The sequence below is a fragment of the Melopsittacus undulatus genome, chromosome 6, assembly GCF_012275295.1.
Source record: "Melopsittacus undulatus isolate bMelUnd1 chromosome 6, bMelUnd1.mat.Z, whole genome shotgun sequence".
In the NCBI taxonomy this organism is placed as follows: Eukaryota; Metazoa; Chordata; class Aves; order Psittaciformes; family Psittaculidae; genus Melopsittacus; species Melopsittacus undulatus.
Window position 1 is genome coordinate 75,013,272 of NC_047532.1, and position 23,677 is coordinate 75,036,948.

The 23,677-nt window shown below is 42.5% G+C and overlaps 1 protein-coding gene across 1 annotated transcript; it reads left to right on the forward strand.

Annotated features, from left to right (window-relative positions):
- Positions 1-22,996, forward strand: WDR44 (WD repeat domain 44). The gene is made up of 20 exons (XM_034064131.1): positions 1-115; positions 4,839-4,872; positions 7,949-8,023; positions 8,229-8,853; positions 9,903-10,033; positions 10,129-10,221; positions 11,128-11,264; positions 12,276-12,359; positions 12,641-12,747; positions 13,720-13,871; positions 14,981-15,119; positions 15,215-15,279; positions 15,600-15,713; positions 16,327-16,449; positions 16,725-16,916; positions 17,042-17,143; positions 18,685-18,800; positions 20,179-20,306; positions 20,979-21,110; positions 21,950-22,996. Exons 1-20 carry the CDS (start codon positions 39-41, stop codon positions 22,042-22,044), a joined length of 2,721 nt encoding a protein of 906 aa, XP_033920022.1. The 5' UTR covers positions 1-38; the 3' UTR covers positions 22,045-22,996.
- Positions 22,997-23,677: the final 681 nt, after the last annotated feature.

A 23,677-nucleotide genomic window follows, 5' to 3' on the forward strand; every position in this document is an offset into this window, starting at 1 on the left:
GTTGTGCCCGCCGAGGCGGCGGCCGCCCCTCGCCCGCCATGGCCTCCGACAGCGACACCGAGGAGTTCTACGACGCGCCCGAGGACGTGCACCCGCCCGCCGCGCCCCCCGTGCCGTGAGTGCCACCGCCGTTACCCCCGCCGCGGCCCAGCGCGGCCCCCAGGGACCGCGCCCCCCCCCCCCCCCCCCCCCGTTCCATCGCCGCGTCCTGTGGGGAGGGAATGGGATTCTGATCCCTCCCACCCCCGGCCGGGCTTCGCGGCCCGGAGCGCGCTGCCGGCGGGATGGGGGGGAGCGGGTCTGGGGAGGGACGCAGTGGCTGTGGGTGAGGTCTCGTCCTCGGGCAGGGTGTGTTTGGGGTTAAGGCGAGCGGACGTGACCCGTAAATACCACAGAATAACAGTTTTTTTGAGGAAAAAAAGGAGAGGGTGTGAGCTTCTCCAGCAACAGGCTGCAGCTGTGTGTGGAACTGCTTCCAGCGTGCTCCCTCCCTTGGTTTTCGTGGTGTTGACCTGATGCTGCTGCTGTTTGTGCAGGGTATGGTTCTGTGCACGGTCTGAGCAGCGGTTACCTCAGGTTTTCGGTATCACAACCCTGTTGATGTTGGCCGAATGTGCTCCCTCCTTTTAAATTGTGCATATCTCTGTCTGCCTTTGTGCTGAGCAGGTTCTGACTTGTATCAGTTCTGTTTTCATGTTGTTTGGACCAAACCAATCCATTGCTTGACCTTGTCGGGTAAGGTTTCATGTAGCTTGTCCAGAAAGCAATAAGATATGGATTGTGGGCTCCATCCATTCGACACTTTAATAATTGAATAAGGGCTTGTTTTAATCTGTCAGTGGTCACTGGATGCCTAGAACAAAAGAGAGCCTGGATCTTTCCTTCTCTTCTACACATCCTGTACAAAAGCTTTTCTGAACTTAGGTTTTTACGTAGCCTGGTGAAAAGCACATCCCAGAGTATGGCTCTGCAAGATGTGGTGAGCACATTAACAGTGCTCGTGCTGGAATGAGGCTCTGTTCCCGCTGCTTGCCCTGCCCTCGTACTAGCAGTCAGGAAACTCTCCTGTGAGTAACTTTAACTCAAAGTCATTGAGAAGAGCTGAAAACTAGGAACAGCAACAGCTATCCAACAGGTTAAACAGCTGGAACCTGGCAGGATGGGGATGGGAGAAGGGTGATGGATTTGTCTGGCAAGAAGGAGTAACCAGGCATTCAGTGTGGCAATGTCCTGACTTTGAATGTCTCCACCACATGTACCTAAGCAGAACTTGATAATATGAAGTCACTCACTAGAAATTAAAGTGAAAGATGCTTTTAACTTTTATATTGCTCTTCTGTAACCTCTGAGGATACATCATTGACTGCAGTTAACAGAGTTCTCTCAGCCTGAGTCAGGTAAGGGGGTGGTCTCAGAGGGCTTAGTTTGCAGTGCAGGTACTGAATTTGTGATTTACTCTGCTCTTGAATCTGTGCTGATGATGTGGAGAGCATTTTCTCTTAAATAAGCTTTGAGATTTCTTCAGAGCTAATTTCACATCTGTGTTAGATGCTTCTCAGAAGCAGGGTTGTCAGTTGTCCTTTTGAGACCCAGGCACTTGTAATGGCGTTGAGTTGGGACCCACAAATCAAGTCAAAATATTCTCATGGGAGAAAGAGCAACTGAAAACAAGTTCATACTGCCTTCTGCAGCTGGAGGCATTTCCTTGTGTTCTAATGATCCTCAGGAAAACCCCTTGGGAATCCTTTTTGGCAGCATATGCTGTAGCCAGTTTCACAAAGTGGTGTTGTAGATTTGTTTGCTCTCATTAAAAATGTGGAGTTTGTAGCTTCCCTGCAGCCTGAGTTGCATGTGGGGAAGTTTAATAAGTGCTGATAAATTCAGCTGTTTGTGTAACCTGATGACTTCTTTGTTGTTGATTTATTTTGTTGTCTCCTGCTGTGCAGGAGTGGAGTTTGCAAACTCTTGTAAGCTCCTAATTCCCACAGTAGTCAATAGGTGCTGATGTTTAAGCCCCTCTCTCAAGAAAAGCACCACATCTGCATGCTCAAGTGCAGATATAACTGGTGTTGTCTAAGAATTAAGTAGCAAACATCACAGAACTCATTAGAAAATGTTTCTTGCAGGTGGTAGTGGACTGAGGTAGCTCTCCTGGATCTGTGAGGTTAAGTGTGTTTAAACCATGTATTTGGAGACCACAGTGTCCCTTCTGGCTAGGCCTGTGTGCTGCACTTCTATGGTAGATCTTGGCTTTTATATGCAAGTCTACTGAAAAGGCACTGGATTTGAGATATGGTGTAGATCATGAGAAATACCCTCTAGTACTGTCATTGCAGTTCTTGAATTCTAACTTCAGTAGTGCTGTCTGTTTGAAGCTGTTTCCATGCTTTTCCTGAAGAATCTAGTTTTCCTCTCTGTAGGAAGCTTGGTGGTATTAAGTTGTGCCCTCTTGACACATGGGACATGCTTAGTACAGCTTTTCTTTCTGTGTGTTTCAGGCAACATGCAAAACTGATCTTGGCAGCAGACTGATGGAGTGTGAAGTGTTGGTGATAACTGCTGTAGGGACTTGCAGCACTGCAGACATGGTTTTGAGTTAGTTTCCCAAGGGCAGCCTGAACAGGGCATTGCAGTAGTGAATCCTTATGGTTTAGAAGGTGTGGGCTGCCACAGAAAGCTGCAGCAAGAGTAATTGTAGCTCCCAGGCCAGCCACAGGTTATAGAGAGAACACATCATGTGCAAGTGGAGGGACAGCAGGAAATGCCCTTCCTGGGCTGGTAGCTGAACCTGTGTGTGCTGTGCAGTGAGCTGCTGCTCTGTGTAGACCTCACACCTCCTTCCTGTCAGCACAGTAACAGTGTGCGTCTCCAGGGAGAGTTGGCAGTGTGGTCCTGCGTCTGACCAAAGCAATCCTGTCACCAGGGGAGGTTTTGAAGGGCTGAATGGTTTATTTGACATATAGTTGAAAACATGAAGCTTGGTCCAAATAGGTACTGGGCTGGAGCTACCTGATAGTTGGAATGGCAGCCTCCTAGAGTCTGGGCAGGGTGAGGATGAATTAGACAGCTGAATAAATAAATAAATAATAGTTAAAAGAAGTTCTTAATGGGTGTATTTGGCTTGAGCTTGCCAAGGCATCCAGTTGTGTTTGTGCAGGTGAAATGGGATTTTACTTTGAGTTTTGTTTAATATTTGCAGATAACCTTGAGCCCCTCCTCTGATAAACTGCTGTTACAGTGGTGTTGTGTAAGAAAACTGAAGTGAGAAGTATTCCATGTGAATGTGGTTTACAAGCTCTATGGTGACCAACTTCTGAATCCCACTCTTAACTAAAAAGTAATACTAGGCAGCAAAATTAAGGTTTTGACGTATGTTTTCTGCGGCATATGTCAGTCTCCATGTTCGGCCTGATAACCCTGGAAAGTTACAGATCTTTCAAAGCAAAATCAAGGTTTGATGGACCTTCATACAAATATTTTCACTTCTGCCACCATATATATTCTTTTTAAAAATGCAAGCAGTTCAGATACTGCATCTGTAAAACCAGTGGCCTTAAAGTAAAACTGGGGACTGGAGAAAGCTGGTAACTTCAGGAAGGCAAGACCATTCCAGAGGGGAGTTCAGTTACAAGAGGCTGCAGTTACAAAACTTGCTCCGTATCTGTCTTTCTAAATGGAAGAGCATGGAAGCAGCAGCTCATCATGAATAAGGGAGTGCTGGGGCTTATAAACATGGAGCTCAAATAGCCTCAGCAAGACACTAGACTTACTGGCTTTGTTATGAACTGATCTGAAAGTGGTGTTACTGCCAAACACTTGTAGCAAGCAGCTTTGCACTGTTTCAAAAGCTTCAGTGATAAAGCTTCACCTTAGCATCAGAGGTGTGTGTGCAGTACTGAGCTCCCAGCACTGTTACATTCTACACCTCCAAGCTCTGTCACCTCTGTTACTGGAGCAGCCTGGTGTGGAAGGAACCTCAGAAGATCTTGTGGACCAGCCTTTCAGCTTCTCTCTATGTAAGGCCCTGCAGTCAGTGTGACTCAATATTTGAATATCTTGTAGAATTCCGCAGATCTCATGGAAAATATAAGTTCAGGATATAGGGAGAGTTGACTGTTCACTGCTTAAAGTGAGCGGTGACCTGAGGAGCAGTAATTATTTGATACTTTTCCCTTAGGACACCTTGTTCTTTCATGTAATTAGTGACACGAGGGCTTGCGTGTGAGTGGATGCAACTGCATATTCCCTGTTTCCCAGAATGTATTTTGGGAAGTAGTGGAAAACTAGTTCCCTCCTCTTAGAATGTAAATACTGATGTTCATTCTAAATGTCATGATTAGAAGCGATACCTTCCACTTGCATGAGTCTGAAGGTCAGAATGGCAGTGATAGTGTTGACTGTGTAGATCAGGGCTCAGGCACATAGTTTACAAGCCACTAGAGCATTGGTACTTCTGATTTCGGAGTGTTTTGGGTTTTTTGATGTCTACCCTGTGCCTCCCTTTACATGACAATTTTAAACTCTGTTTTTAAACGTGTACTTGGAATAGCATGAGTTTATTAGGAAAGGGTGGTGGAAACAGGATTTGTGGAAGATTCTGCTGGGAAACTTGCAGGGACTGTGGAAGCTCGGGATCTACATGTTGTAGACACAGCTAGGTATTCAACTCTTCTTGAGTAAAGGAGTGGTATGAGAAACTTACCTTTGTTGCTTGCTTAAAGAAAGTCAACATTTGTTGTAGAGCAAGACTGTATTTCAGACTGTTTAAGATGAAGCTTACTGTCCAGAGACCTTTTTTCTTTGCATTCTACCTAAGTCTTGTATTCTCTTTCTAACAGGTTACCGTCAAAAGTTGGATCCCATGTAGTAAAGGTAAGTTTCTTAAAATCAATCATATGCTTGTTGCTGAACCCAGTGCTGAGCATTTCTACCTAAAGTAGATGTGCTGTGGGAGACCTAACATCTGCAAATGGGAAATTACACGTTTGCTTGTTGTAGGTAGCAATTGTTGCACTTATGCCTCTTGAAGTTCCTTGAACTTTACCTTTATTTAGAGTATGTTAACATGTCTTGAAGCTAATTTTATTCTGGAATGTGTAAGTGCAATTGAATTGACTCAGTTACTAGACTGCACTCTTTCAAGTGGTTTGTGAGTAGTAAGCAAGTCTCTGCAGCGCTTGGATGTTGGTTATTTATATGGAATACTTGACTTTGCTCTCTTCTGTCTTCAAAATAAGAAAAGTGGTAAGGTTTGTACTTCCAAAGCCTCCCCTCAAGGTTATGTGAAGATAAAACACTATATTTAACTTAATGAGACAGCTCTGCCACGTCCCACGCAGGTACTTGGTATGCTGCATCTGTGCATGGTGACAGTGCAGCTGAGGCTGGCCCACATCTTAATAGGTGAGGAGTTGGAACCTTGTACAACAACCACTCGTTTCCTGGGCTCAGAAGGGACAAAGGTGATGCTGTGCAACACATTGTCATTGAGTAAAGAAGACTTGACATTCTGTCGTTAAAGGGTTGGGAAATCCTGGTCAAAAGGGTGTTTCTGGTTTGTCAGCAGCACTTTGTTCTGAATCAAGAATCTTTTTGCAGTATCTTATGGTATCTCATATGGAACAGAGACTTAGCCCCTATTTCATATTCTGCTTAATATCCCTTCAGTGATAAAGTACAACATGTGAAGGCCTTTCACAAAATAGTGCCCTATCATTATGACTAAATTCGGTGCAATCAGTGAATTTCAAAGCTAACTTCAATGTCTTCACTGAATTGTTAGCTATGGAGTTCTGTATGTTGCATGTAGGGGGTTTGGGGTTTTTTTTAAGTATCTTTTTAAGTCACTTGTTCCAAGCTGAGTTTCTGAAGGTGGAAAAAGGAGTTGCTTCTCTGCTTGGTACAATATCAGTTCAGTGAATGTGTGAGTAATGGTATCGTTTGTCTTGGAATGAGCAAGAAATATTTTCCTAGTCCAAAGTTTAAGAGGTGTGTGAGGTTTGTGTCAACAGAATTAGAAATTAATATAATGGCCTCTGCAGGCACTGATTGCACTAAAAGGTTTGAGTCCTCACACCTCTGAAGGGAGATTTTAGTGTTAGAGCAAAAGAGAACTTGCATTGAGATCAGAGAAACTGTATGGAAGGAGAGGGGGGGAGTGGAGAGAGGAAGAACTATTATCACAGCTCTGCATGATAATGCTGTTTCTTGAGGTCAGAACTCCAGGGTGGATGTCTGTAAGAGCTCTGTGGTTTTCTCCAAACAGAATATGTTAGTATGATATCAAGATTCTCTTTGATTATGTGAGTGTCTAAGAAGAATCTAAGGAGAAATTCCTTAGCTCTCTGTCCTAGGCAGTCACTCTGAGTCTTGTTTGTAGTCCAGGAAGATATGGGGAAGTCTTTTAAAATACCTGTTTACTATGGAGATGAGGTGTCTTGTACATATCCAAAGCTGTAGAAGCAGAATTAAATTAATAGTCTAACAAAAATAGCTCATAATGGTAACAGCCAACTTTTGGGGGCTTTAATAACACTTGAGGTCTGCTGACTTCAGAAGTAGAGTTCTGGGTCTGTAGACAGGAAGGAGGAATAGAACAGCAGTTTTGTATCTCAGCTCAGGGAATCAGCTCATCATAGAATTGCAGCCTGGTTTGGGTTGGAATGGAGCTTAAAGCTCATCCAGTTCCAAGCCCTGCCATGGGCAGGAACACCTTCCACTAGAGCAGCTTGCTCCAAGCCCCATCCAGTTTGGCCTTAAGATGTGAGTTGAAATGTTTGTTTTTTATTAATGTTTCCAGCTTGGTAACTTAATTCTGAGTCAGTTGTGAGTAGTTTTTTCTTTTGTGGGGCAAATACAGGCTTTTGTCTGCAGCCTTGGTCACCAAATAGCCTGTGCAGGATGGTCAAAGAGTGGAACAAGTTACTCAGAGATCATGTGCAGTCTCCATTCTTGGATATAGTCGTAACCTGACTAGACACATTTCTGAGTTGTCTTTGTTTTGAGATGCTTGACATGCCCAAATTGTAATCCAACTCTAATATTCCTGATTCCTAGGGCTGCCTGCCTTAACTATGGGGTTTGTGGGGTTCATTTGTTTAAATTAAACAAGACTTAGAACTATTAAAAGGGTATTTTCTACATTATTTTGGCACACAAAACCACCTTTAGCAAATTGTTTTCATTAATTCTTTGTTTGGTAGGATGTGCCAAAGTGTTGATGTTGTTTGCACATCTCGAAACTACACTTCTTCAACTTGAAGCTGACTTTACAGCAGTACTGTAATATCCTAGGAGGGTTGATTACAAAGAATCAACAGTATACTCAGGTTTGAATTTTCATGCAGTTTTTCATCCAAGTGTTGTTGGGTTTTGCTTGAAGTCAGTCATTTCATTTGTTCTAGTGCAGTTTATTCAGATGCTGGAAGGATCTGCACAAAAATGGTGACTAAAATAGACAGTGTGCCCTAGGGGTAGTTGTGGAACATTAAGATTCCATGTCAGAACCTCAAAAGCATACCTGTGACCTCTTGGTAGATCTGCCTGACTTAACCTGGAGAAATCTAACAGCGTTTCTGTTACGTGTGATAACACAGTTCCTGCATCCTTTCCACAGGCTGACAGAGAAAGAAATATTAATACGGACTTTCTGTGTTGCAGGTGATGGAATGTGTGTGTTTCTGTAAGCATCGTGCTACCTTCAATTTGAGTTTAGTTGAGGTTGAAAGCTTTCGAACTGCTCTTTTGTTTAGTAGTGTTCAGGCTTTCTGTGCATGGAGATGTGAAATACTCCCACTTGGACTGTACATTGCAGTTCAAACATCTGTGACAGCACAATGTGTGCAAATGGAGGTGAAGTCTTGTCCTTTATGCTATTTAATGTGTTGTAGCTGTATTTTTGTTGAGTCTTACTGAAGAACTACCATCATCTTATGTCTTTTTCCCATAGGATGTGGACAGCAAGATACACAAAACTGGAAATGAAACCTTTGTCCAAGAAATGAAACAAGATGATTCAAAAGAGGTTAGTGTTTAACGCTGATGCTTTATGCTTCCGTATCACACTAGAAATATTAAATAATTGAATAATCAGTCTTCATCTTGACATTTACATAGATTATAATTTGTCCTTAATGTTAGTAAGAAGGGTAAAAACCAAGCTGACTGGTGAGTGCATGCTAGAGGTGGCTGCTGTTTAACAGTGGAATGCTTTGGGTTTGTTTCTATAGATTATCGACAGTATTATAGAAGAAAGCCAGAAGGCACAACAACTAGATGATGATTCTTTAGATCCTAGAGGAAAAGATCTAACTGTTCCAACTTCAGACCCAAATGCTTGGATTTCTGGAGCAGGTATCATTAATAGTATTCCAGAAGTATTAGCTGCTAAAGTACCATTACAAGAAGACCCTGGAGAACTGGTATATCAGAGTGTATGCAAGGACACTGAGTTGGAGTCTGGGAAGACTTTGTTTGCTTCTGAGAAACAGGAAACTCCTACAAAAGTAACAAATGCAACTGACCATAAAATGGATGAAACTGAAGCACAGAAAGAAGCACCCAAAAATGAGGACTTAACAGACAAGAAAGAGGCCAGTACTTTAGAACAAGTGGCTTCAGATTTATCAACCAAAGACCTTTCTACAACAGAAGAAATTCCTCCAGCAAAGCCCCCACGGCAGCTCACTGTAGAGCCTGACATAGTTGCCAGCACAAAGAAGCCTGTCCCAGCCCGGCCACCACCTCCAACAAACATCCCCCCCCCGAGGCCACCCCCACCTGCCCGGCCAGCCCCACCACCACGGAAGAAGAAGAGTGAGCTGGATTTTGAAGTGCAAAAACCTGGCTTAGAAGGCAAGTGTTCTATTTTAGATAGGTTTTGTTATCTGCATGGTTACTATTTTTGTGTTTTGAGTGAAGAATCATTCGATCTTGTGATGTTAGCTTAGTTGATATGTAAATGATAGGGAAAAAAATCATTCTTCCAGTGTTAGCTTCTTACAGTGGAGAAATACCCTTTTGCATTCCAACTGTTCCTAATTCATATACTGGTAAACTAAGACTTCCTACCAAGCTAGCTAATTATAGAATCATGGAATCACAGTATGTTTTAGGTTGGGGGAGACCTTAAAGCTCCTCCAGTTCCAACCCTTGCCACGGGCAGGGACACCTTCCACTGCAGCAGCTGCTCCAAACCCCTGTGTCCAACCTGGCCTTGAACACTGCCAGGGATGGGGCAGCCACAGCTCTGGGCACCCTGTGCCAGCGCCTCAGCACCCTCACAGGGAAGAGCTTCTGCCTAAGAGCTCATCTCAGTCTCCCCTGTTCTGGGAGGTTAAAGCCAGTCCTACAGGCTTTACATGTCCCTAGAGGTCCTTGTCCCAAGCCCGTCTCCAGGTTTCCTGCAGCCCCTTTAGGCACTGGAGCTGCTCTCAGATCTCCCCTTCAGGAGCCTTCTCTTGTCCAGGCTGCCCCAGCCCAGCTCTCTCAGCCTGGCTCCAGAGCACAGCTGCTCAGCACCCTTACAGGAAAGAACTTGTCTCTAAGAGCTCATCTCAGTCTCCCCTCTGACAGGTTAAAGTACTCCAAGTAAAATTTGTTCAGTCTTCAGCTGCATAGAAACACAAGTCAGGATGTATCAAAAATGAGTAGTCGTGGGTTAGTTAAAGTAAATTACCTTTAAAAAAAAAGAAATTAATGAAACTTCAGAGAACTAGGCATGAAATTGTGCCTGTGCCTCCACCTATGGGTGAAACAATTGATAAGGCAGATTTGGTGGCATTTAGTGATTTAAAATAAAATCACACTTGTCAGCAGGGGTGTAAGAGTGTTGTTAGGACTCTGACGCTCTGTAGCCTATTGCATCATTATGCTCTTGTCTCTAATGTGATTTTTCTTTTCAGTTTCTCGAGAGCACTTCTCAGGTGGTGATCTGCTATCTCCAAGTACAGTGGCAGAGGGAATGCCCAAAGATTCTCAGCCTTCTTTGGACCTGGCAAGTGCAACTAGTGGAGATAAAATAGTCACTGCACAGGTATTGGAAATGGTTCTCAGTTTGACAACTGTAACATTGGCTATTACTGTAGTGTTACAGCAGAGATAACCTGTTCTGTATCTACAAAACTTCAGGAAAATGAGAAAGCAGCTGATGGCCAAACAGCAAATGAAGTACTTGGACCACAAAGACCCAGGTCTAATTCTGGAAGAGAGCTCACAGATGAGGTACTAATGCATGTGGTCTGTGTATGGTACATTCTTGTGCTAGTTTTTTCCAGTCTGTTGAATGAATTGGAGTAGTCTCACATCACTATGCTCTGAACCACTGCATTCTGTGACCAGGGGTGCACACAGGAGTGCTGGCATGCTGGCTTTGTCCACTCTGTGGGCCCTGAGTCATAGATGGTGTTAGTGTTTTGAAGTGTGAGCTGTAATACATCTGAAATGCTCTGAGTTTGTGTTTGTTGCTGTGCAAGCATGTTACAAGGTGTCAGTGAGAGGGAACACAGCTGACTTGGCATTTTGTCACTTATGTAAAAGGGGAAGGAGTCAGCAATAGAATTATTTTCTCAATGTTAAAAAACACTTTCTTCAGCTAATTTCATCAGTTTAATGGAATTTATCAGGCTGCTGCCAGTCTTGCATTTATCTGTGTATAGCTGCTTTAACTAATGCTGAAGAGATGTGTATGTTCCTGAGATGGTCCAAAAACCCCTTTTCCTTTGTGTAATACTAGTTAGGTCTAAATGCTGTTTTTCTGCAGGTAAAGGTTGTCTTTGATTGAATCAAAACTTCAGGTGTTAGAATATCTGAAAGGAAAAGAGTTCAATCTCTTGTAATCACATAATGTTTGATATTAGCATGGAAGGTGTCAGGCTGTGGCTGATGTCTCCATAGCTGCATTTCTGATTTATGGAATTGAAGCTTGTGGTGACTTGTAATTGTTCATCTCTGTATAGTGGTTGCTAATGTTGCTGCTAACACACTAAAGCTCTCCTAACTTAAACTTAGTTCTTGTAAAATAGCTAGACAGTGAGCTACGGAATTTCCCATTAGGATAACCAATTTGTAAAGTCAGATGATTCCTGAGTCTAATCAGGTCATCTTGATTTCATATTTTCTTTTCCATAGGAAATTCTAGCAAGTGTAATGATAAAAAACCTCGATACAGGTGAAGAAATACCCCTGAGTCTGGCAGAAGAGAAGTTGCCAACAGGCATCAATCCTCTAACTTTGCATATCATGAGGAGAACTAAAGAATATGTCAGGTATGAATGATGGTAGATTTCACCTCTTTGATACTGTTGCTGTCATAGTTTTTGCATATGTGGAGGCTGCTCTTGTGCCAGAGTCCTGATCCATCTGTCTAATTTGAGTGCTAACTCCCAGCTCTCTCTGAAGTAGGCTGTTTATTGAATTATTTTAACTAAAAGTTGAAGGTATTGCTGGCACTTGATAGGCAAGTATGTCTGAGAATGCAGCTGAACTGCAGTTAGCACCTGGTGTGCTGCATGCTGTCATTTCTGTACTGAATGAAACACAGCTTATATCCAAGCACTACATGTTTGTGCTGTCACCTTCTGTAGCTTTTTCAGTGTTTAAATTAGTAGACTTTGGTCCTCTGAAGATCTGTCATCATCGGTATAGCTGGCTGCTTTGAGGTTTCCCTGTTCTCAACAGAGCTTTAGCCCTTCCAGTGATTAAACCTGAGTCTTTTTGTTAACTTTGATAGAAAAATACAGTTTCTTAATGATGAGGAATCATGGCAGTCTAGGTGTTGGTTTCAAAAGCCTGGATTTATGTGAATTTATACATCAGACAATCTTTAGGGGTTTTGCATTGCTGAATTATCACTGAAGAGCTCACTTGTGTAGAGCTGTGCTCTTCCGTATACAAACTTCTGTTCAGACTGAACCACTATTAATGTATTTGATCTAAGGAAAGCAAGGTTTGAGAACACGGTGGCATGTTACCAGTTCCTAGTACTGTGATGTAATTTGCTCTTAGCTTCCAAAGCATCACAGAAAGCTGAAGTTTGCAGTCTGTGGAAAGGGGTAATATATATATTTGGCCTCTGGAGGGTGAGTACAGTTTTAGTATCAGGATGCCTAAGAATTGTAAGATCTGCTTTATTGATTCACATCACCTCCATTTTTTTCCAGTGTGTTGCATGAAAGAATAAAGTTGGATCCAAAAATGCAGATCGTACTGTACTGATGTTTCATTCACTTCAGATTCATTCTGATTTCATATTAAACAATCACTTCTGTATTTCTTAGTAATGATGCAGCACAGTCTGATGACGAAGACAAAATGCAGACCCAGCAAACTGACACCGATGGAGGGAGGTTAAAACAGAAAACGTAAGATGCTGTTTCATGTCCCTACAAAGAAAAGGCAGGCTTTGTTTTTCCAAGCTGAAGCTCCCCTTCCTACCTGCAAACAAGTTACCTTTTAAGTAAGAGTGATTCTCGAATTTACATAAGCCCATTGCTCTGCAGTTCAACTGAAGGTTACCTGCTTGTTTTGAGAAGCAGTAATGGAATGAGATAATAGTGCATTTCAAATCCAAACTATTGATCCATAATAGCAACAAATGAGAATTTGACAGTGTTGTGTTGAAAAAGTGCCTTTGCTTTTTAAGGACCCAGCTGAAGAAGTTTCTTGGCAAGTCTGTAAAGCGAGCAAAACACCTTGCTGAGGAGTACGGTGAACGTGCTGTCAACAAAGTGAAGAGCGTTCGAGATGAAGGTAAGTGACACTGATTCTTTTATACAGACATATGTATTTTTAATAGGATAATCTCTTTGTCTGAGGGCTTCTAGGACTCAAAGCTGGCTGAGAGACATACACTGCGTATTCTACCACTGTACAGTTGTTGATGTGGCTTTTTAGAGTTAAAGCTTGTACCTTAGGGATTTTGAGACCAGCAGATTACAAGAAATGATTCTTGTAAAATAATAGTTGAGAGACCTTTTCAGCTAAGCCAGTTGAATACTCTCATTTTTCTTGTGCTGTTAGAAATCTGCCTGGATATCAAAACGTAATTTTTGGGGGGGGAAGTTATTGCAGTAGAGGTAGAAGTGAGGGTTGTCTTCATTATTTGAATAAAATTGGGTTGGTTTTGATAACGAGTGACACAGTTAGAGTTCTCATATAGCTTGAGCTGCTGTTAGATTTCTCAACTACAACTGAATTCTCCTCTTGTTTCATCAATATTTCCTTCAGATAGACTTCTAGTACTGTAGTAAGCCAAGCTAATCACAGCCTGAGCTAAGCGCCATAGAAGTGCTGCACTTTAGCATCTTGCATTGCTGCTGGCTGTTTGCCCCAGCTCTTTTGTAATTACACTTTGTGGGCAGGTGACCAGGCCATTTCAGCCTCTTCAGTCAGAAGAAACCAATACAGTCATTTTCAGCACACATTAAACTAACAGAAATCACTTAGTGCAGCATCTGCTGAATGCCAGAGGGGTGCAAAGAAAGGGGCAGAACAAAAGTGGATGACAGCTCTTACTTTGAGTGTTCAGTGTCTGGATTCACTGCAACGTCAAATCAGTGTATTTTTAGACCTTGACACAACAGTACTCCTGTTTTGATTTAAGAGCTTAAAATTGCCTGGGAAAATTTTCCAATTCAAGACTAATCTGCTACCAGAAAGTATTGGCAAATGCTTACCAGTAGATAAAATGTGTGTGTACTGCTGAATTTGTGTTCCTCTTAGTCTTCCATACAGATCAAGATGATCCCTCTTCCAGTGATGATGAAGGGATGCCATATACAAGACCTGTTAAGTTCAAAGCAGCACATGGCTTCAAGGGACCTTATGATTTTGAACAGATTAAAGTTGTTCAGGATCTCAGTGGGGAGCACATGGTAGGTCTCAAATTTCATCTGTGGTTTTACTGAACCTCTTCACCCTGAGATTCAGCTTTTAGTTTCCATCTACTTGATGACCTCCAGAAATTACTATCAGGTTTTTTGTTCTTGATGAGCAGTTTCATTCTGGAAAATAATATTCTGGCAAGAAATTATATTTTGGCTGGTTTGATCACATTTTCAGGGAAAAAAGAATCTGCAGATACTCAGGATTCAGGGACTCTCGAGAGCTTTTCCTTGAAGAGTTTTGGTATGACTGGTACTCGTGGTTTTAGGTCCTTCAGTTCCAAATTTAGGTTGACATAAGCTATGTTCCACTGCCAGCTGTCTGGCACCAATTGAAACAGTCCCCCAGCTCCAGGTGTTATGCTGAGGACAATGACAGCACCCAGGTTGGTGACCAGAGCTTTCAAGCTTGTCACCCACAATTGAATTTTCCAGTCCTCTTGGTAATCTATCTGTGTTAGTTTCTGTCATGCCAGTGTTTGACTTCTTAACACCTAGAAAATTCATCAAAAATATCCCAAAAGGATGCTAGGTTGGTGGTTTGATGCCTAATAGTTCTCCATTATAACAGGAAGAAATGGAATACTGCTTGTGTGATACTGTGCTCTGTTGACTGCTGACTCTTCAGACTTTGCAATAGAAGAATTGTTTTCCTCCCAGGCCTTGCAAAATCCTTGTGCCAGTTCTGAATTTAACAAATAGATGTAATGCTCATTTTAGCTGCCAGAATTGATGTAACCAAGCACAATTCTACTCAGAAAAATAGTGTTAGCACAGCTTGTGCTAACTTCAAGTGCAGCCACAAATACTTGCCAGTTCTACCAAGCAAACAGCAGGTTGCAAGTCACTTGGAACCCTGGCTGGCTGTCGCTCACTGTGCTGATTTTAATGTAGAACACTATGGTCATCTGCCCTGGGGCTGCTCCTTTCAGACTCTTTTTGCACAAGCCACCAGCCTTAGCAACTACTTTCCAGTGTTTTCATCTACAATTTAATTTACTTGTACTATCTTATATATGTCTTGAATCTCATCAAGTGATCTAGAAAGGTTTTTTGGTATGGAAAAAGGCACTTAAGGTTAACGACCTCTGTTTTGACAGGGTGCTGTCTGGACAATGAAGTTTTCTCACTGTGGTCGGTTACTTGCATCTGCAGGACAGGACAACGTAGTAAGAATATGGGTTTTAAAGAATGCTTTTGACTACTTCAACAACATGCGGATGAAGTACAATACAGAAGGTATCTTTCATCCATCCCTGGAGCTCTAAACCTCTAGAAATAGTAGGATTTTGGGAACTTAGAGTTGATCATGTTTTTTTCTGCCTGTGTTCTAGGCCGTGTCTCACCCTCTCCATCTCAAGAGAGTCTGAATTCTTCCAAGTCCGATACTGATGCAGGGGTATGTGCGTTACACACGTGTTCTGTAAAGCCAAATCTTCACTGTTGCTTTATCCAGACACACATTAAAGAGCTCTTGGCTTGTCTTTTTGAGGCAGAGACAAACTGTTTTATCGATAGACACCTTCAGTCAATTTCAGGATATTTCACAGCCCACTGTGTTGAAGTTTACTGGGGTTGTTTATAAGTGCAGGGTTATTTTAAAGTTATAAGAATTGTTCTTCACATTGTTACTGGCCCTGTACCTTTGGTAAGCAGTAACTGCCTATTGTTAACTTTCTAGCTGACATGTTGTAATGTTTCTGTCCATTTCCTTGATAGATTTGCAGTGGAGTTGATGAAGACCCAGATGATAAAAATGCCCCGTTTCGGCAACGACCATTTTGCAAATACAAAGGGCATACAGCAGATCTTCTTGATCTTTCCTGGTCTAAAGTAAGGCACCTTAATAGAGACTATGCAGCTCTTTTGTGTTTTTATTGTTTTCCTTTATTAATTGCCATTGGAACCATACAGCTAAAGAATATGAAACAGTCATTGAAGTTAAGAGGAAAGGTTTGCAGAGGCAACATGTATTCTGCCTGAAATAGTTAAAGTGGATGCATTCTCAAGTTGCTGAATAGATTATCTTAAAATCAGAGAATTGCCTCGTGCTCAGCTTTCAGACTGTTTCACATAAAACTTACTCACTTAATTCCCCTCATTGCAATACAGTTGTAATTTGAAGAACATACTCTGGTTCTCTGGCTGAAGGATCTTAGGCAGGAGAGACTCTCACCTCTTCTCTGAAGCCTGTTGTGCTTTTTCTTCTCTGAATACTTTTAACTTCTTTCCAAGTATTCATTTCCATTGAGATTCTTCCAGAAAATCTTCTGTGAGTGCCAGTGTAGGGATCCTAAGGAAAGCAATCAGTAACATTTCATCTGAAAGGATAAAATGTTGAATTTCATGGCAGGAGGGAAGTTGGTGAGGTTTTACCAATCAGATTACTTCTGTATTTCCTGTTACTTGTACCTGTTAGTAACCATGGAATGCTTTTGTTTCACAGAATTACTTCTTGCTTTCTTCTTCTATGGACAAAACTGTCAGATTATGGCACATATCAAGAAGAGAATGTCTCTGCTGTTTCCAGCACATAGACTTTGTCACTGCTATAGCATTCCATCCAAGGGTAAGCGCAGTTGGCCTCTCTCTTCTCGAAAGGCAGAATCTGTAAGAGTCCTTGCCTGTGTATGTAATCGTGTAAAACGTCTGTGAGAAATGGAACTCCATTTACCAGGAGTTTTTATATTGTCCTTTCACTCTTAAACATTATAATCAACTCCTCTGAGAGCTCCTATGTGGGAGGTTCTGGAGAGAAGCTGTTTGGCAATGGGGTGGGAAGGCTTTAAGGAAGGCAGGCATACTTGAAGTGCAAGCAGAGATTAATGTAGTGTCTCCTCTCAGGATGACAGGTACTTCTTAAGTGGTTCATTGGATGGGAAGCTGCGGCTCTGGAATATTCCTGACAAGAAGGTGGCATTATGGAATGAAGTAGACGGGCAGACAAAATTGATTACAGCTGCCAACTTCTGTCAGAATGGCAAATATGCAGTCATAGGCACATACGATGGGAGATGCATCTTCTATGACACTGAGGTAAAACCTTTTGGAGACTGTAATTTTTAATGTTAAATAACCAACGGATTTCAAATTCTTATTGAAATGTCAAGAAACAAGCATTTTAAAACTTGTTTTCACAATTATTTCAAATACCTTTTCAGCACTTGAAGTACCATACACAAATACACGTGCGCTCCACCAGGGGCCGAAACAGAGTTGGGAGGAAAATCACTGGCATTGAACCCTTGCCTGGCGAAAATAAGGTACTGCCTTTCAGGGAAGCTTTAGCTCAGTTCTGAAGTCTGGTATTTATATCTAATGCTGAAGAAATTTGTTTGAAGTCTTGCTTGTAGTCACTGGCTTAAATCTTTTAACACTACTAAAGACTAAGAAGTCTTGGAACACTACTGAAATGAGCACTACTCTTTGCTGATTTAGGTTAGTACAATATTAAGTAGTGGTAAAATAATTATATTCTTTTAAAGTAATATTATGTTCTGATTAATGTAAATGTGACAAAATCTTTACAGACGGCTTTCAGTGAAAATTTCTTTGGCATAACTAACCTCTCTCAAATTAGTACTCATTTGGGAATGTACTGCATACAGAAGCTGAAAAGATGCTGAAAGCTCAGAAGCTGATGTCCAAACAAGTGTACTTCAGAATCAGTTATTCTGTTTAGCTTCAGTCTAAACTGAAGTCTTTCAAAAGGCTCAAATTCTTGTCATGCAAAGAATATGCTGTTGAATGTTAAACTCATAACCTATAGCTGGAGAGTTTCTCTCTTGTATATAAAGTTTCTGGGGTGATGTGGGATCAACAGCTGGGTCTACCAGAGTAGCAGATCACCAGCTGCTATCACCTGTATTGTACTCTGATCAATGTCAGAGAAATCACTGAATCCCTAAAACATGCAGAAGATTCAGAACTCAGTAGTGCCTTTGGGTTTGCATCAGATGTATGTTGGCGTGTTAGATGGTGTAATCATAGAATAGTTAGGTTGGGAAAGGACATTAAGATCATCTAGTTCCAACCCTCCTGCCATGGACAGGAACAATAAAACACAGCTCAGCATGAACTCTTCTGAAAACAAGCAGGAAGATCTGTAAGGTGATGGTGTTCCAAGACTTGCTCCAACTTTATTGCATAAAGGAGCAGATAAGTGGGGCTCAGTATTTGACTACTACTCTGCTATTCCCTTCTAGCAGCATCTTGAGGCTGATTGCTAACCTACAGTCTGCTCTACTTCTAAGATACCATGACAGGGCTCATCAGCTCAATGCCCTTACACATTTTGACAACCCTTTTCAGAGTCTTCTCTATTCCTTACAAGTACATTTAAGCTCTGTTCTGAAACATATGAATAGGAAGTATCCTGGCATTGACCAAGAAAAGCCCGGTTCATGTATGTAGCAGATAATGACCTCTGTTTTGTGCTTCATGAGTGATAGGTCACAACTCGCCAGGAATTTACCTCATTAGAAAGCTGCTCTGCTGCATTATTGTGGAATGTGCTCCAAAATAGCCTTTGCAAATTGATGGCTGTTCTTTGTGCCCATGTTTTACTGCAGTAAAGAGCACCTGTTCTGGTTCAGACCAAGCAGGATGGTCTTGACAGTGAACATGTGTTCTGTCCATTGACAGAAAATGAGAGAGAAAACTGTCATTGCCTAATCTTTCTGCTTCTTTGGGGCTATTCTTTGTGTGTGTCACTTTTTTAATTCAGAAGAACTGAATTCTGACTCTGAATTAACTCCTTGGGCATGCCCGTGGTTTCCAGTCCTAAATTTTATCTCTTTTCCAGATATTAGTGACATCAAATGATTCCAGGATCAGATTGTATGACCTGAGAGATCTGTCTTTGTCTATGAAATACAAAGGTTATGTCAACAGCAGCAGCCAAATCAAAGCTAGCTTTAGGTAAGACAATATAACAATGGAGTTGTTGGGTTTGGGAAATGCTATGGCTGAAGTACAGAGGCTTTTGTTTCATCTGTTTACCTTGGTATGAAACTGAGCCTCTGAAATGCCACTTGGCTCAGAGTACAAAGGTGACTGAAGGCTGTGGTCAGGAATGACAAAGCTGCCTGCAAGCAGGAAGCTTCTGCAAAGGATTGAGTCCTTTTGTCTTGACAGCACAGTGCGTGTCCATTACTGCTGCTGTAAATGCATGAACTCTCCTAGAACTGGTGAGGTTGGAACCCTGCATCGTTTCTTTCCTCCATGATAAACAGGTTTCACTTCCTTAGTTTTGTCAGGTACTGCTGCAGATGTGTGGGTCACCCAAGTGCTACCCAAGGCTGTGGGTCACTGCCCGTGCATCATAACTCTCAGGAAACAGCCTGCAGATCTGAGTGGGAATTCTTCCCTCTTTTCCTATGCAAGCCTGAGATGCTTTCCTGAGTTTGAGTCTATTGCTGTGACTGCCATGGGAATACTGGGGTTTAAAGTAGTAAAAGAAGGGGAGTAAAGGGAAAAGAATGTTTGTTCTGTTCTCTTTTTGAGCCTTGCAGAAGCCAAAGGGGAAAAATGCTTGGGTGTCTATTTAACCTGGTTGTTTGAGCAGAGGAGGGCACCAGTACTAAAGGAATAATGCCAAGTTTAATCTTGATGGCCTTTGAAAGCATCTTTAAGGCTGACCCATTATTTCCCAAGATGGCTGAGGTTGGATGGGACCTCTGGTGTCATCTTGTCCAACCCTCTGCTCAAGATTAACTTTCAAAATTGAGTTGTTTCTACTGACAGAGCTGCAGCACAGTTGGGGTAGAGTTTAGCTATGGGGCATACTCACACGGTAGGTAAATCCAAAGTGGATTTGCAGGGGTGGTTCTGTCTCTGTCAATGGGTGACATACAGTCATTTAGTTACAATCTTGTTGAACGTCCTTCTTCTTCCACCTGTGTGGATTGTTTTGCCCATGACTGTTGGCAACAGTTCCTGTTGCACAGTCTGGTGCTCACACAGGTTCCAGACTCAGATGCAAACTGCTCTTCAAGATGATGCCATTTTCATGTTGCTCTTCTATGCCAGAAGCTGCAGGAGAACAGCTGCTGTGTGCTCTTCATGAGAGCTACCTTTTCCTCCCAGCAGGAGAGCCTCAGGCACTTGCATGCACACACATTTAGGTGTTTTTGTGTTTTTAGATTTTTTTTAGTTGCAGTCACTAAAATAAAGCATCAGTTTGAATGGGGACCTTGGCCTGATGGCACTTGTAAAGCTGCACGTCATCTGGAGAGCTGCTGTAGTGGGTGCTTGAACAGCTAAGAAAAGTAATGGTTTTCCTTCTTTGACTCTTCAGCCATGACTTTACCTACATTGTAAGTGGTTCAGAAGATAAATACGTTTATATCTGGAGTACATACCATGACTTGAGCAAGTTCACGTCTGTAAGGAGAGACCGTAATGACTTCTGGGAAGGCATTAAAGGTAAGAAGCAATCCTTGATCTGTGTTTTATCAAAGCTCTCATGATTTCAAAAATGAAGTCTTTTTATATTCTCGTTTCCATCAGCTCAGCAGTGCAGTTCATTTAGTTTGAACAGATTGTCAGGAAGACGCTTTGGAATTGGTGGGTTTGCAGTAAGTGACATCTCAGAAAACCTTGTCCACAAGAAACTCTGCAGATGCATGCTTGGGATGGCAAGCAACAGAGCAGCCAAGAACATGTCCACTTTTAGTGAGAGAACTTCAGTCAGGTTCTGCCAGCAAAACTGAGTAAGAGCAGTAAGAACATTGTGCTGGCAGAGCCTTGCTTGTGTAAGTGTAAAGATTGATCCTTAGGTCCTTTACGGGAAAGTGACTGAAAGCAATGCAAACAAGGAGCAACTCATCTGCACACACACACAAGTTTTGGGGCTGTGTTTGTATTAAACATGTTTCAGAGCCCTTACCAGTTAATTTTGAGCTTTTATTACCAGTTAATAATTAGAGGAACTTCTGAGGTCCCCAGGCTTATAAAACAATGACAGTTTCTGAATGATGAGCTTACCTGGTGCCGCCAGAACTGAGACCCTTGGATAGTTACTGAAATGGATGCCTGCTGTTCTTGTATAACAGTTCCTTGCAGCCAGGTAACCAAAGTTGGGTTTTCTTTCTGAAGCTCACAATGCAGTGGTCACATCGGCGATTTTTGCTCCCAATCCTGGTTTGATGGTGGCACTGGAAACTTCAGAGAAGCAAGAAGCTGAAAGTAAGGGAGAAGATTCTGAAACGTCAGACACCATACCCTCTGGTAGGTGTTTGAGATGAGCTCTGCCTGATGTCATGGAATGAGGAGGAAAGGATTATTAACTTGGGGAGGGGGGTTCTTGAGAAGAAAAGTCCTTGCAGTGGCATGGGTCCACATTCCTGCCTTAGCAGTTAAACATTCTGATAACTGCTGTATTCTTAAAACCTGAGAGAATGTGAAGTGAGGAGCAGAGCTGTTGTCCTCTGTACTTCAGGATTCTTTCTGCATTTGAGCTGCTAGGAAGTTCAGTTCTACCAGCATAGAATCCCAGCCTGGTTTGAATTGGTAGGGACCTTAAAGCTCATCCAGCTCCAGCCCCTGCCACGGGCAGGGACACCTTCCACTGGAGCAGCTTGCTCCAAGCCCCTGTGTCCAACCTGGCCTTGAACACTGCCAGGGATGGGGCAGCCACAGTTTCTCCGGGCACCCTGTGCCAGCGCCTCAGCACCCTCCCAGGGAAGAGCTTCTGCCTAAGAGCTCCTCTCAGTCTCCCCTGTTCTGGCAGCTTAAAGCCATTCCCCTTGGCCTGTCCCTACAGGCCCTTGTCCCAAGCCCCTCTCCAGGTTTCCTGGAGTCCCTTTAGGCAGTGGAGCTGCTCTAAGGTCTCCCCTTTAGGAACATTCTCCAGGCTGACTCAGCCCAGCTCTCTCAACCTGGCTCCAGCCCTCTAACATAAACTCCCCTTCCAAGAGGTGCAGATGTTCCTCGAAGCATTGGCTGCATAACAGGAATGTGATAAAAGAGGGAAGGTGTCACAGCGAGAGTTTAGCTTCTAATGAGAGCTTGATCTTTTAATACATATTTTCAGATGAACTAACAGTTCATTCTCTTTCCTCCTTAAGGAGCTTTGAAGACAGATCACACAGAAGTGCTTTTATCAGCCGACTTCACCGGAGCAATCAAAGTCTTCATTAACAAAAAGAAATATGTATCTTAGTTGTTCTGCAACTGACAGCACAAAGCTATGGTACTGTGGGATTCACCCCAGAAATAATGCGGGCAAAGCAGAGTATCTAATATAATAGTGTTACAGGCTGAGTTATTTTTAAATCTTTCTGTTAAGGCTACTCAAATATTGGATCCTGGGAAAGCAGCGTCTGCCTTTAACACCTGGGCTTTAGAATAGAGAGGAATGGCTAAGAATAGTTCTGCCAAACATCAGACTCCAAACGTTCAATGAGCAGCTGTTCTGCACTGGCCCTATGAGCCTGCACGCATTTCTGCACAAGAACACACGTGTCTTGGGTACATCCACTCATTTGAACAGGTATCAAAAGGATTCCAGTGGTGCCAGTGGCCACTAGATGTCAGGGATGGGAAGGGAAGGCTGGGGGAACGCTCTGGTCTGCTGTTTGCACAAGATTCCCTTGAATGGGATGTTGAATCTGTAGTCGCTGTTGTTGCCAGGTTTAAGTTATGGGAGTTTGTGATGGGTCAGCAATGTGTGTAAATGTTTTTATAAATTTCTCAAGTTCAGGACGTGGAAAACCTTTTTTTTTTTGTTGTCTTTTAATTGTCGTGGACTTTGGGTTCCTTTCTTATCTCTGAGTTTTTGCACACTGGAGCACAATACTTGTGTAAAGAATTCTCTCATTCCTTCTTCACGGGCACCAGGATATAGTCACCTTCCAGGTAAAACTGAGCTGCATCAGAAAGTTCTTCTATTTTACAAGTATGTAAAATAAACTGTTTACATTTTTTAAGCATTGTAGCTTAAAGTTTTAAGTTGTTCTCATTTGTTTTGTGCCACTGAATTTTGAAAGTCTTTGTAAATATTCATATAAAACACCTATGAAGTAACATTCTGGGTATCGGGACCCATGCAATGTTATTGATGGTCGAGTGGTTCAGAACAGATGTATCATTAAACTTGGTCACACACTTGGAAACTCTTGCTTCTTCTCCATTTTGATTCATAAATTTGCGTTTTGTGTGAGTGGTTTTGACCTGTTTCTCAGATCACTGACTTTGCATGCATTGGGTAACTCCTGAGTTCTGCTTCCAACCCAAATCAGTCTGTGAGTAGAAGCAGGAAGGCAGGGAGGAGCAGGAAATGGGTCTTGTCCTCTTTTTTTTTAACATTTTCTTTTTACTCAAGTGAATTTGAGCAGCTCTTTGTGTAAAGCTGTCCTGAATGTGAAAGGCTGCTTGTTGCAAGAGGAGCATCATAAGCCAACATCAGCAGTATGTACTGATGTATAAAGTGATTTTCAGTTGACATAATTGAAGTAAGCTTGACTCAGGTTTGAAAGTACCTGGATAGATGAGATGGGCTAAACTCACTCAGGATTTTCAGTGATATCCAGTGGTAGGACAAGGGGCAATGGGTGTAAACTGGAGCATAGGAGGTTCCACGTTAACATCAGGAAGAACTTCTTTACTGTGAGAGTGACAGAGCACTGGAACAGGTTGCCCAGGGAGGTTGTGGAGTCTCCTACATTGGAGATATTCAAGGCCTGCCTGGACAAGTTCCTGTGTGATGTACTCTAGGTTACCCTGCTTTTACAGGGAGGTTGGACTAGATGATCTTTCGAGGTCCCTTCCAACCCTTGGGATTCTGTGATTCTGAT